The sequence below is a fragment of the Engraulis encrasicolus genome, chromosome 12 (genome assembly GCF_034702125.1).
Source record: "Engraulis encrasicolus isolate BLACKSEA-1 chromosome 12, IST_EnEncr_1.0, whole genome shotgun sequence".
Classification (NCBI taxonomy): Eukaryota; Metazoa; Chordata; class Actinopteri; order Clupeiformes; family Engraulidae; genus Engraulis; species Engraulis encrasicolus.
In genome coordinates, this window is record NC_085868.1 from 9,097,181 (window position 1) to 9,109,830 (window position 12,650).

Sequence of the window (12,650 nt, forward strand, 5' to 3'; positions counted from 1 at the left end):
AACCAGACACGCTTTTGAAGGCTGAATCTTACAGCTGGTTCCACATTGATGCTCTTAAAGGTTCACTGTGTAATATTTTTCAGTAGTTTATTTCCCTGAATTCAGCTGCCCATTCACAAATGTTACCTTTTACACAAATACTTACCACTACCATCAAATTCTAAGTATTCGTATGACTGGGAAAATAGAACTTTTCATACATGAAAAGGTGCAACTTCTCCCTGTCCGCCATTTTGAATTTCCAGAAATAGAAATTTTTAGCTGCAAAACTTTGGTCACACTAATAAAACAAATTAGTGTATTACTCAGCAAATATTCATGAAAAAAAAACAAAATTGGAAACAGGCAGCACAGTTTCAATGCATAGTAGTAATACCTATTCTGGCCACAACCCTACACAGTGCACCTCTAAAAGCGGTTTGTTTCAGGCATACCACTGATGCCCCACAGTCCAATGGAAGACAACTAGCTGGACAGCGCTGAACTAACGTGTTCCATCTATCATAACGTTTTCGCTTAGAGTAGCATACCTAAAATACCACTGAAACCTGCCATCGCAAAAATAAATAAACAAATAAATACATAAATAAATAAAAATTATTAAAATGCTGAAAATATACATTTTAAGGAAGTATGAGAGTTTTCACTCTTGTTAAGTAGACCTACTGAGTGTCTGATATCTGGGCATTCCTTCCAGTATCTATACAAAATCTACATATGAAGAGTTTTGTTGCAAAGTGACGTTAGCGTTTGCATGTTATTATTGGAAATGACTGTTCAGACGTCCATGTGTGAATTCTTGCCATTCAAATATTTTGTCATACTTAAAACATGCTTTTTAAACCTGTATAAAAAGCATTTTGCAATGCAATGTAATGACCAATAAAAAAAATGTAAATTCCTCAAAATGTACAAAAATGGATATAGCCTAACTACATCATTTTGCAACAAAGGTCTTCATATTTATATTCCGTGTCTTCCTCATTGCTGTGCAATAAATTTAAGTGAGTGAATGAGTGTGTGAGCGTCAGCCACTAGCATAATACTGAACAGCCATTTTGTACATTGTATAAATGGCTTTATTTATTCCAACTGCTGGTCTCCATTCGGTTTTATTTATTTGCAGCCCATTTGGGTTCATCAGTGGTAAAGCGATATATTTTACATATTTAGTTATTTTCCCACAGCAGTTCCACTGAAGAAAATTTCCTATTCAAAATTGACAATGGTTCATTTGGATACATACTGGATCATGCATGTCAGAGTTCAGACTGTTTAGACTGGAAATGTGTTTTCCTTAGATTGATAACCTCAGTCAACTTCACTTGGTGACAATGCATTGTGTATGCCAAGGATAATCAATTAGGATTTCACTTGGGCCACATTTCGAAACCAAGAACTTGCTTTGGGCTGCGCATTTTCAACCATCACAGACACATTGTGATGACTCTTTTCAAATCGGTACACTTTTCAAACACTCTCCTCTAACCTTTAACTCAACGTTGAATGTTCAGCCTACAGGGAAAACAGCGATTCACAAGAAAATCATGGGGTGTGCTACTGTATCAAAACTACAATGTACTGTATATTGCTACAGCTGGGGCCACATCTGAGCCGCATGAAGGCCTCGTCTGGCCCTCTGGCTGCCTGAATAGGCCTGGTGGTGTACGCTGTCTGTAGTGATCATACTGTATTCTAGATTACACTGATGTAGGCCTACTGGAATGTCGTCATACAGCTACAATAAATCACACTTTAAATTGAAGAGTTAGTATATCCCTTTTGTGCGTATGTTTAAGTGTGTGCTGGTTGATGAGTGAGAGATGGAATTCTATCAGTAACCTCTCCAGCACTCATGCATGCATGCACACGCACACACGCAAACTACATGGAAGGAAATCAATAATCAGAATGTCATCATCAGTCATGTGATTAAATCACTTTTATTCTCAGTATATATTAACCATTTTATTTACATATAGAACATGTCTTTGTCTTTTTTAAAGATATTTTTAGGTGTTTTGACTTATTTGTATGATAGGACAGTGAAGCAGTGACAGGAAGCGAGAAGGACATGAGAGGCCGGGAAGGGTCGGCAAAGGACCCGGGCCGGAATCGAACCCGGGTCAGCTGCGTAGCAGATGAGTGCCCTACCGTTAGCGCCACGGTAGGGTAGGGCCCAGATAAAAGAGTTTTGTGTAATTTCCTAAAGGGGGGCTACTAATTATGTCCTCAACTGTACATAGATGCAGTATACACAGTATAATATATCAAATGTACATAATATACTGTACATGATGAATCACTTTCTACAGTACAGCCAGGCCTCCCATCTGTAGCCAGACCAGAGAGGGTTAAAAAGGGGAAAAGCCTTCGACAAGTAATTTTAGGGGCAGTCACAAACAAGTACGTACATAACGAATGGGAATTGATATTTTTGTCTGTAGAGGACTGACCACCACGGAGTCTGCAGGAGCCATATCCCAGCATGCCTCAGAGGGAGGTTTTCCAGCGAGAGATGGCCATCTTGAGGGTGTGATTGGGCGTGAGCAGAGTGGTTTGCAGGGGCAGGTTGGTCATGGGGCTGCTGCGATTCTTGGTGCGGATCCAGCTCTCAATAGCCTCTCGTTCGTACGAATAGCCATCTAGGAGACAAAAACAATCAGAGGTGTCAAAAGTTAAAGTAAATTCATGGTGTAAGTACAACTTATAACTTACACATGATATTATATACCATAGCTGTTATACCATTCACTCCATTTACAGCATTGAAACTGTGCTGTCTACTGCCAAATTGGATTTTGATAAGTAATGAACTAATACTTACTAGTATGACCAAAGTACACTACGTTTTGCAGCTCTAAATGTCTATTTCTGGAAATTAAAAATGGCAGACAATGGAGAAAATCCCCCTTTTCATGTATGAAAAATGACATTTTCCCAGTGATTATGAATGGTGGTGGCAAGTATTCTTTTAAAAGGGTAACATTTGTGAATGCGTAGCATGAATTCCTGAAATAGACTACTGAAAATATTACACTACTGACTGACAATATTACACAATCTCTGAACTGAATTTGGATTGACATTCAAAATACATACAGGTACATACTTATTATACTAATAGCGTAGCAGCCTGATCTCACAGAATTCCCTAAAACTGACACGGACCCTTGGAGCTTTGGAGCGTGACCCCGTGACAAAATTGACAAAATCATTGAAACTGCCACAGATTTTGTGTCACACTGGCCTGTGTTCATTTTACAGAATTCTGTGAGAACATGTTGGGCACAGTGTTCTCACCTGCAGCAATAACAGGGTCCTTCATGAGCTCTTGTGTGATTGGACACAGGTACTCATTGGGGACGCCTGTACACGTGGACTCCATCTTCAACTCCTCAATCTTCCGAACCAGCTTGGCTCGGAGACCCACAGACTCTGGCCAAACAGACATACGTACATAAATACCACATTGTTACTATTTAATACATTCATGTGCACAAGTGTGCACATCTTGTTGTAGTTGTTTTTGTTATTGTTTTTTTGTGATTGACTTCAAGTGCTGAAAATGTCTGTAGGATTTTTGCAAAATTGATTTTACTGTAAATGTCACTTGTAAATCCACAACCTTAACAGCTGAATAAAATAAAGTAGGATATAGAATAGATGTTGTATATGATTATATAATATATATGTTTAGGGCTTTGAATATATGTTGTATATGACTATATAATATATATATATTTTTAAGGGCTTTTGCGCATTTATGTTTTGATAGGACAGTGGGGAACAGACACAAAATGGTTGGCAGAGAGATTGCTAAGGACCAGGAAATGGCCTCGAGCTGGATTGAACCCAGGTCCCCAGCGCAATGGTATGGTGCACACTAGTCAACAGGACCTCGTCGCCCCCAGAATAGCACTGATCATTTAGGCACATACACATTTCCGTCTAGTAGTGACAGATGAAGTACTGTACACACATACCTATTTTCAATTCTGTGGAGAGGGTGTCTTTGTTGAGGGCTATGAGCTCTTGCCCGTCAATGTTGTTTGTCTTGAATACGTCCACCAGTGCCTCCAGCCCTTGGTCCCGTAACCAGGACGACACGTCATCTTCCGACCAATCACTTGGCATCAGGGTGGAGTAGCCAGTCGTCTTCTCACCTGCTAGATAAAACGCATCCATCAACGCATATTCTCGCTCACCCTCCTGACCTCCTGGCCATAAGAGCTAGAGTACCGAGGGTGAGATCACTTGGCATCAGTGTGGAGTAGCAAGCCGTCTTTTCACCTGCTAGACAATAAACATTCATTTTCCCCCCATGTAAAACCCTTTGAATTATAACACATCATGTAACTACAATGTAACAAATATTTGGACACAGAGGTAAAAGGACCGCAATAATTTTCAAATATTAAGTAACGACCAAGCTTTCTTTGCAGTAATGTCTGAAATGAACTAATTTCACTCTGGTGAGTGAAAAAGTTAATGTCTAGCCCAGATTCAGACTAAAGAAAATCAAAGGAAATAAAACGGTGTCAAGTTAGTGACCCTCATACTGTTACTCTGCTATCTGTACTGTACATCATCAGAGTCCATGGTCTGTATGTATGTAAAAAAATATGTGTATGTAGATATTGTTTCTGGGAGAAACACTGATATTATATCATATTGAGTTTTGTCTCACTCACCTTCTTTATCACCATCAGAGGAGGTTGCCTCATCTGAGTACACAAAAACAATGGAACAACAAATGAAGGATTACTAAACACAAGTAGCTTGGGTGACATTCATGTCCATGTTAAGCTTGTGCAACAATGCTTTGGTAACAGTGATACAAAAACTCCACTCCCACTGATCGTAACTGACTCTTCTGTCCGCTCCTGTTCCTTCATACATTAAATTAGCAAAATCACTTGTGTTAGGAGCCGTGCCAGAAGAAATTAAACTTCAGATCGGTTCGATTTCAGCTTGAGTTACTTACCCCACCAGGTTGTGTGTGTGCATGCACCCTTTGTGCTGTGGCCGTCCTCCACCCTCCACAGGTTCACACTCTTGTCCATGGAGCCAGTGGCCATGAGGGGTAGCGTGGGGGAGAACGCACACGCAGTCACATACCTGCAAAGCATCAGGAGGGGATGATGACCATAAACACATGCAAATGGTAAGTACCGGTACTTCTACTCTTTTCATTAGTTTGTGTAACTCAGTACATTCTATAGTATATAAGTAATATGCACTATATTCCCAAAAGTATTTGCTAACCTGCCTTGACTTACACACGAACCTAAATGCCATCCCATTCCTAACCCATAGGGTTCAATATGATGTCGGTTCACTCAGAGCCGTATATAAAGAGAGTCTGGCCAACTATGGGTTCGAACGTTCGAGCTATCCCGCTATTTTGATTTATGGACGCCATTTTCGTTCCCCACACTCCCATTAATGAGCATTATCAGATATAAAAAATAACGCTTCACTATAATATTATTACATTATTATTATGACAAACTGTTGTGCATATGGCTGTAGTGCAGGGCCGGGTCAGGAGAAACAAACAGCATTGTTTAACTCGTGACAGAAACGGAGGATTTGGGACATAGCCTACACGGATATAAACTCCCCTTTATGGAATATAAAAGTCAGAATTAATAATCGGAAAGCAGCAGATTTCTCCGTGTTGTGTGAGGTAAATGTATTTTTTCCCCCTTCGACTTTTGTTAACAATTACTTTTGAAAGAAATAGTCATGATGATGACATGCTCTCAAAAACTCCTGTCCGCACTTTGAAAACGAATGAAGTTAGGTTTCTGTCATAACTTGAAATTAGCTTGTCAAATCTTAATTGCCACCTGTAACTATGCTATACTGTGAAAACATAACTTTGCCCACCAAGTTATTATTTCTGTCACGCTAATAAGGTCCTTTCCCCCTGCGATTTAAACTCACGTACTATGAATATCCAGACTCAACAACAACACGGAAGTAACGCTTGAATGCACTGCTGAGCACATCAAAACTATGCTGTCAAAACCCTCTTTTAAGCAAACCCCTTCTATACGAACAAACTTGTTAACGTTTGTTTTCATATGTTGGGATCTTGATAATACTACAACCCAAGTTTGATGGTCTATGAAGCCTTATTTGTACTTTAAATCCAGCGATTTTGACGGTATGCTGCCCATAGGGTTACACTGTAGAATCCTCGCCGTGGGGAGCGAAAATGGCATTCATGATTCGAGTTGGCCAGACTGTCTTTATATACGGCTCTGGGTTCACCTTTTGCAGCCATTACTCTCAACTCTTCTTGGAAGGCTGTCCACACATTTGAGGAGTGTGTTTATAGGAACTTTTGACGATGCTTCCAAAAGTGTGTTGGTGAGGTATCTTTTTTCATGGGACTAACACTGAAGAAATGACACTTTGACCCAACAAAAAAGCTTATACACAGGGGTGCACATAACTTTTTTAGGCCGTTACTCATATGCGCACCAGCAAATATGTTTTGGTACGCACCTCATCCGCGGTAAAAAAAAAAAAAAAAAAAAAAAAGTCTACTGTCTGCAGTGTCGAAGGATCACCACGAACATTGACACATGTTGTTTGAAGGCTAATGCAACTGGTGAAAGGTAGCCTAATCAAATGTGTTGTTAGTTTGGTATTCTTTGAATGTTAATTAGCCTACAAATGGTAGGCCTACAGGTAATCTTCAAGTTAAGTGATATTGTCTGGATTTCATCTGTTTTTGCCGATTTCGCCGTCATGCCTGTTAACTGATGCACAGAGAGGGAATAAACTTGTACTGTATGCGGTGTCCGTTTGGAATATGGTGGGAGGAAGCTGACAAAATTAAGAAGTGGAGCTGGCCGGGAACTGCGTGCATTTAAGAAGCCACGCGCATGGATGCATGCTTTCAGTTTTTAACTTCTATGCATCGGAGTTGCCAATGAGAATGACGGGGGTGCGCGTCCATTCTGGGAGTTAACAGACGACACAATTCCATAATGATGGAGGGAGGAGGAGAGAGCCAGGAGCTCAACTCGGTCGCGCTCGCGCTGACTGTCGTTAGATTTACAGTTGATATGCGAGTGACATGTCTATTTTTAGGCATTCATGAGAAAACGGGACACATCGCGTCCCTTACCTGTTCAACACGGAACGCATGCTTTCACTACCACATAGCCTACGGAACGATTCCGCATTTCAAGGGACTGGCACTACATTTCTGTCCGCTCATCATTATTAGCCTCAAGCCACGGCACTTGGAGCCACTTCTCGGAAAGTTTTGTTTTTTTAAATCTCTGACTCAATTTTCTTTGCTGTTGACGAAACTCCAAAGAAACTGATTAGGCTACTGTTGTCTGTTTCTTTTTGGACATGTTTGACCATTCACCAACATCAACAGTCTGTTGAGATAGTCAGTACGCAAGTGCGCTGTAGTGACCGAGGTGGCAGTACGCATTGCTAATTTTTGGTGCGCATGCGCACCTGCGTACCAGTTATGTGCACCCCTGCTTATACATCATTTTGCATTATTGTTGTGGTTTATTGTGAGATTCTGTATGTGGACCTACTACCTATACTAACGCAGCGTACGCAACACAGATGAGACATTTTTAGAAGTGTAATTTTAGGTACTGGCTCACCTCTCGTGCTGTCTCAGGGTGTAGAGCAGAGTGCCATGACTCTGTCAAGGGACAACACAACAGGAAGACAGGAGTTCTCGTGAATAAGAAGAATGTCAATCATTCAGTATCAGTTTATTTGTCAATTCTGAGGTCTAAGGAGAGTCTAGATCCTAAAGAAAGATTGGTTTGAATCTAAAGGTGCCAAAAGTTGCTGATGCATGTTACGGTATTTACAGTTGCACAGATGCACAACTTAAATCCACCAGCACATGTGATGAATACAGTACAGGCAAATGCATTGAATACAAGGAAACAGGACTTACAGCTTCATATACTGTGATACTCTTATCAACAGACCTGTAGAAACAAATATTTGACAATAAAACTCTGGTATTTCTGGTATTCTATTCAAGTATTTCTAGTAGAGGAAACATTTCTGTTGGATAGGGAATGATTCCTGTAGGCTTATTGTGGAATACAGATGCCACCTAGTGGCTTGATGAAGTATGATGCAACAATGATTTCAGAAATCCATATTTTAAAATAAAATAACATCTACTGGTAAACATAATGCATGCCATTATTTCTGGAGAGTTATGAGTTATAAGTGAAATGTCAAAAGTTTGAGAGTTTGGTTCTAAATTAATTATCGCAAAACAGTGAAGTCTGAGAGCTTGAGAGAGAGAGAGAGAGAGAGAGAGAGAGAGAGAGAGAGAGCGAGAGAGAGAGAGAGAGAGAGAGAGAGAGAGAGAGAGAGAGAGAGAGAGAGAGAGAGAGAGAGAGAGAGTGAGTCTGTGTGTGTGTGTGTGTGAGCGTGCAACTGACCCAGACACCAACAACTGTCCGTCTGCTGAGAAACTGCAGGAGAGCACTGGAGCTGTCTGTCCAGTCAGGGTGCTGTGTAGACGCATCTTACACCCTAATAACAGCAGTTAGCAGAAACAGACACACATCAACAACTGCTGCTAACATGGTTTGTACTTCCACACACATCAAATAGGATCTGGATTAGCAATAAGTCATATTATTTTGCTTCACTGAGACCTGGCTCATTGAGGATGTATACATTTTGACTTTTGATTGATTTAAAAATCATTCACTTGGACAGAGATGCAACAAGATCACACCTCGTCGACCATTATTCCTTACATGTCACATCCTGTCACAATTCTGCAATTTTTCACTTGTGGCAAATCAGGGCAGGTGGGGGCCCATAGACTGCAACCATATCCAGCCTGTGCGTTAATCCGGCCCTGACTGTACAGTAAACAACAAAGATATGAATGAACATTGCATGAGTATAAGATGCGGCTGTAGGCCTACCTGTGGATGGTGTGTAGGAGAGGATCCAGATCTTCAGGAGACTGTCCTGGCCACAGGAGGCCAGGCGATACTCCATCACATCACTGCCACTCCCTACAGAGGATCGTGGGAGGTGCATAAAGTACACAAGTTTGCATCATTTAATATGAAATCAAGTTAGGGGGGAAAACTCAGTCAAATCTTCTGAAAAATGCATCACATAGGTCTTCAAAAAAAATCAATTTGCAAATACTACTGCTACGACTACTACTACTACTAATAATAGCAGTGCCTACAGTACATAGTACCTCTCTGCATCTGTGGTGCAAACTGACAGCATGAGACCCCGAGGTCGTGGGCATCCTTCGCTGCATGGAGTTGTCTTAGCTCCAGGTTCCAAACCCTCAGGTCTCCGTAAGAGGAACCGCTGACAAACAGCTGACCGCACGGACTGAAGGAACAGGCCACCAACGTGTTGTCGGACACAGCGCATGTCCTGTTTTGATTTTTGAAAAGGGTAACCTCTGTCAAACTTTACTTTCTGAATGTGAAGAGAAATGGTGTTAGTACAGTAGGCTACATTTCCCGTAAAGTATGTATACTGTGTAGACAATACAGTAGGACTAGAACTCTTCACACTACAGTGTTCATGTTTCACTGCGTATGGCGTATTAATTCAGCAGTGAAACATAGTGCCCGAAGTGCACAAGTGCACCATCTGAGACACAGAATAGGACTACACTTCAGATGAGTAGCCTACAGAGTGCAATTGAGACACCTGCAATGACTTGCGCGTGTGGCAAGCCTCTGCACTGATTTTTGCTCTAATCATGTGCATCGAATGCCCTTTTTTTAGTGCGAGATTAGATATATGAACCCTGGTCACCTTGTTGCCATAAAAGGGGAGCGGCAGCGGGTTCGGAGCATAACAGCAGCAGAGAGAGAGTCGGTGCCGCTGACATGCAATACAATAGTAGCCTGCTGCCATAGGCAACACACAGTACTCCCTCCTGGTTTTGTTTTTCCATAATAAATAAAGTGTGTGTGTGTGTGTGTGTGTGTGTGTGTGTGTGTGTGTGTGTGTGTGTGTGTGTGTGTGAGAGAGAGAGAGAGAGAGAGAGAGAGAGAGAGAGAGAGAGAGAGTGTGTGTGTGTGTGTGTGTGTGTGTGTGTGTGTGTGTGTGTGTGTGTGTGTGTGTGTGTGTGTGTGTGTGTGTGTGTGTTGTCTAGCTGAAAGCAGGCCTTTATGCGTGTTATACGTGTGTGTTATATGTGTTGTACGGTGCAATGATGTGTATGATGTCCTGTGTGTCCTTGTGTACTGTGAATCTATGTATGCTGCTTATGCTTGACACCTTATTTCCTCCGGGATTAGTAGGCCCTAAATGTCACTCTGCTCTCCTGCAATGAACAATACCTGAAAAGTGTTCTTGAGACATTTCAGAGATTACATTACATTACACGTAAATGGAGTGCTGTGTCACAATGACAATGAGAGTTGGAGTTTCCCAGTTGGGCTTTCAGCGACTTAGTTATTTAGGTAGGCCGCCTACAGGCCAGGGTATAGGTTTCAGTCCCTAGAGCAATGTAGGGTTAGGTGCATTTGCTCAAGGGCACTTCAGCCATGGGTGAAGATGATGGTGGGATTTGAACATACAACCCTCTGATTTATAGTCCACCACTCCACTCTAACCATTGAGCCATGGATACTTCCGAGTGATAATGTCACCTATATGGGGTGAAATGTAGTAAGGTAGGCTAGTAATACTTCTGTTTATAAAACAAAACGTCTTTTATTGGAATTATAGTTAAAAACATTGCCCAATAGCCTACTTTTTAGTTTTGGTGTTCAATGTGAGTCAAGTTTGGGAAGGCGGTGCACTGTGCAATAGAGTTTAATAAGACACCACTTTATGGATTGTCTAATGCTTTGGAAGGAACATACCTTAGCAATGATCTTTTTGTAAAATCCCAAAGCGCCAGGGTGCCATCGGACCCACCGGAGACCAGGTGCACAGAGTCGGGCGAGAAGGCGCACACCCTGACGGGACTTCGGCCAGGATGTTCCAAAACGGCTTCGATTTCGCCGCTATCCATTTGCCAGATCACCGTGGTGGCGTCCGTGGAGCATGACGCCAGGTACTGTCCGCAGGGACTGAATGCACACCAGTGAACAACATAGCCATGGCCCAACAGAGGAGAAAACGGTAGCTCGCAAAAGTCACGGGTTGAGTAAACATGAATGGTCTTGTCAACTGAGCAGGTAGCCAACAAGTTAGCGGAAAATGCACAGCAGTTTACATCGTCTCGATGGTCATTTAAAGTGCATATCAACGACACCATTTCGATGACGTTCCTCGTCCCTGACACCCGTTCAACTTGAATAACTAAAACACACAAATTAGCGAGTGTGTTCTTTTCTATTTATGATATAAAAAACGTACTTACATTCGCAGAGTTAGAACTACACTCACGAACGTCAACAAATCCAGTTACTTCCTTGTTTCAGAGAGCCACGTGATTATTAGTCGCGTTTGCAACCAAACATGAGACCACGTTCGTGACGGCACATTTCTGCGCAATCTGCGCAGTGCGCATGCGTAAAGCGAAATGACATTCTAGTTGTGAATGAAATTAGGCCTATATTCTAGTCAGCTCTGCTTGGTCTTAGAAAGCTGAATACTCGGCGACCAATGTGGACAGTATATCTATGTGACTTCCCAAGACAAAAACACTGCTTCCTCAAAGCAGCGAATTGAATTGCCTGGCAAAGGACTTGAAGCAGCAAGTGAACTGCCTAGCAAACATGTGGACTGCATGTGTCGCACGGGGGGTGTCGTGCCGAAAAGCGAGTCCCTGCCAGAACACGAGTGCCCTCATTGAAACCAATGGAAACCAATGACCAATTTTTCAGATATTTTTTCCCCTTTTTTGCAGACAAATCCGACACAATTTAAGATGGAAAGCCTATCAATAAAGCATCTACATTCCTTTTGGAAGTATTACAAAGAGCTGGTTACAATTTCATCGGCAACCGCCATTCCGACATACGGCAATTCCGACACACCTCCACACTTCATCATACCGCCATTCCGTGGGGAGCTGTCCACATGCGAGCCTACACCTAAACGGTGTGCACGGAGCTGTCCACGTGTGTGGTGCTGAAATATGTGTTTGCTCCGAGTGACGAGCTTACACCTTCAACGGTGTGTCCGAAGCTATCCACGTGCGTGGTGCTGAAATCTGCGTTTGCTCCGTGACGCACGGAGATGGAAAAATCAATACCGCCATTCAGACAATTGAACATCAACAATGTTAGAATGGCGATATGTCTGAATGGCAGTATGGAACCGTGACACTCCACGAGCAGATACCGGAAACATTATGCACCACAAGCATGGACAGCTTCCCACAATTGTAGGAATGGTGGTACCAACCTGTCGGAATGGCGGGACGTCGCAGTGGCGTCATGTCTGAGTGACAGGATGTCGGAATGATGACTGCCCCCCGGACTGCACACGCAATTCACGTCAGGTAGATGAGTGCCAACCAGGGCAGATTACTGACAAAATGGCGGAGGTCCCATGTCAGCGCAGCCAGAGTAAAGTAACTGCCCGTCTGCTCACAAGAAATTCTGTTCCCGCGATGACTTAACGCCATATGACATAAATGCACAGCAGAAGTCACCATCACGTCGTAGACACAATTTCTAACCAGA

General features: G+C 42.3%; 1 protein-coding gene across 2 annotated transcripts; it reads right to left on the bottom strand.

The window, feature by feature from the left end:
- Nucleotides 1-1,852: 1,852 nt before the first annotated feature.
- wdsub1 (WD repeat, sterile alpha motif and U-box domain containing 1) lies at nt 1,853-11,441 on the bottom strand. 2 transcript variants are annotated; one of them, XM_063212521.1, is made up of 12 exons: nt 11,381-11,441; nt 10,878-11,087; nt 9,242-9,429; nt 8,955-9,047; nt 8,457-8,550; nt 7,955-7,988; nt 7,650-7,690; nt 4,988-5,121; nt 4,695-4,727; nt 3,987-4,166; nt 3,304-3,438; nt 1,855-2,645 (listed from the first exon to the last, which is right to left on the bottom strand). In XM_063212521.1, the coding sequence occupies exons 2-12, from the start codon at nt 11,027-11,029 to the stop codon at nt 2,494-2,496; spliced, it is 1,236 nt and encodes a 411-aa protein (XP_063068591.1). In that variant the 5' UTR covers nt 11,030-11,087; nt 11,381-11,441; the 3' UTR covers nt 1,855-2,493. The 2 variants fall into 2 exon arrangements, with proteins under 2 accessions (XP_063068590.1, XP_063068591.1); XM_063212520.1 differs by having other exon boundaries at nt 1,853-2,645; nt 10,878-11,422.
- Between the last annotated feature and the right edge of the window lie 1,209 nt (nt 11,442-12,650).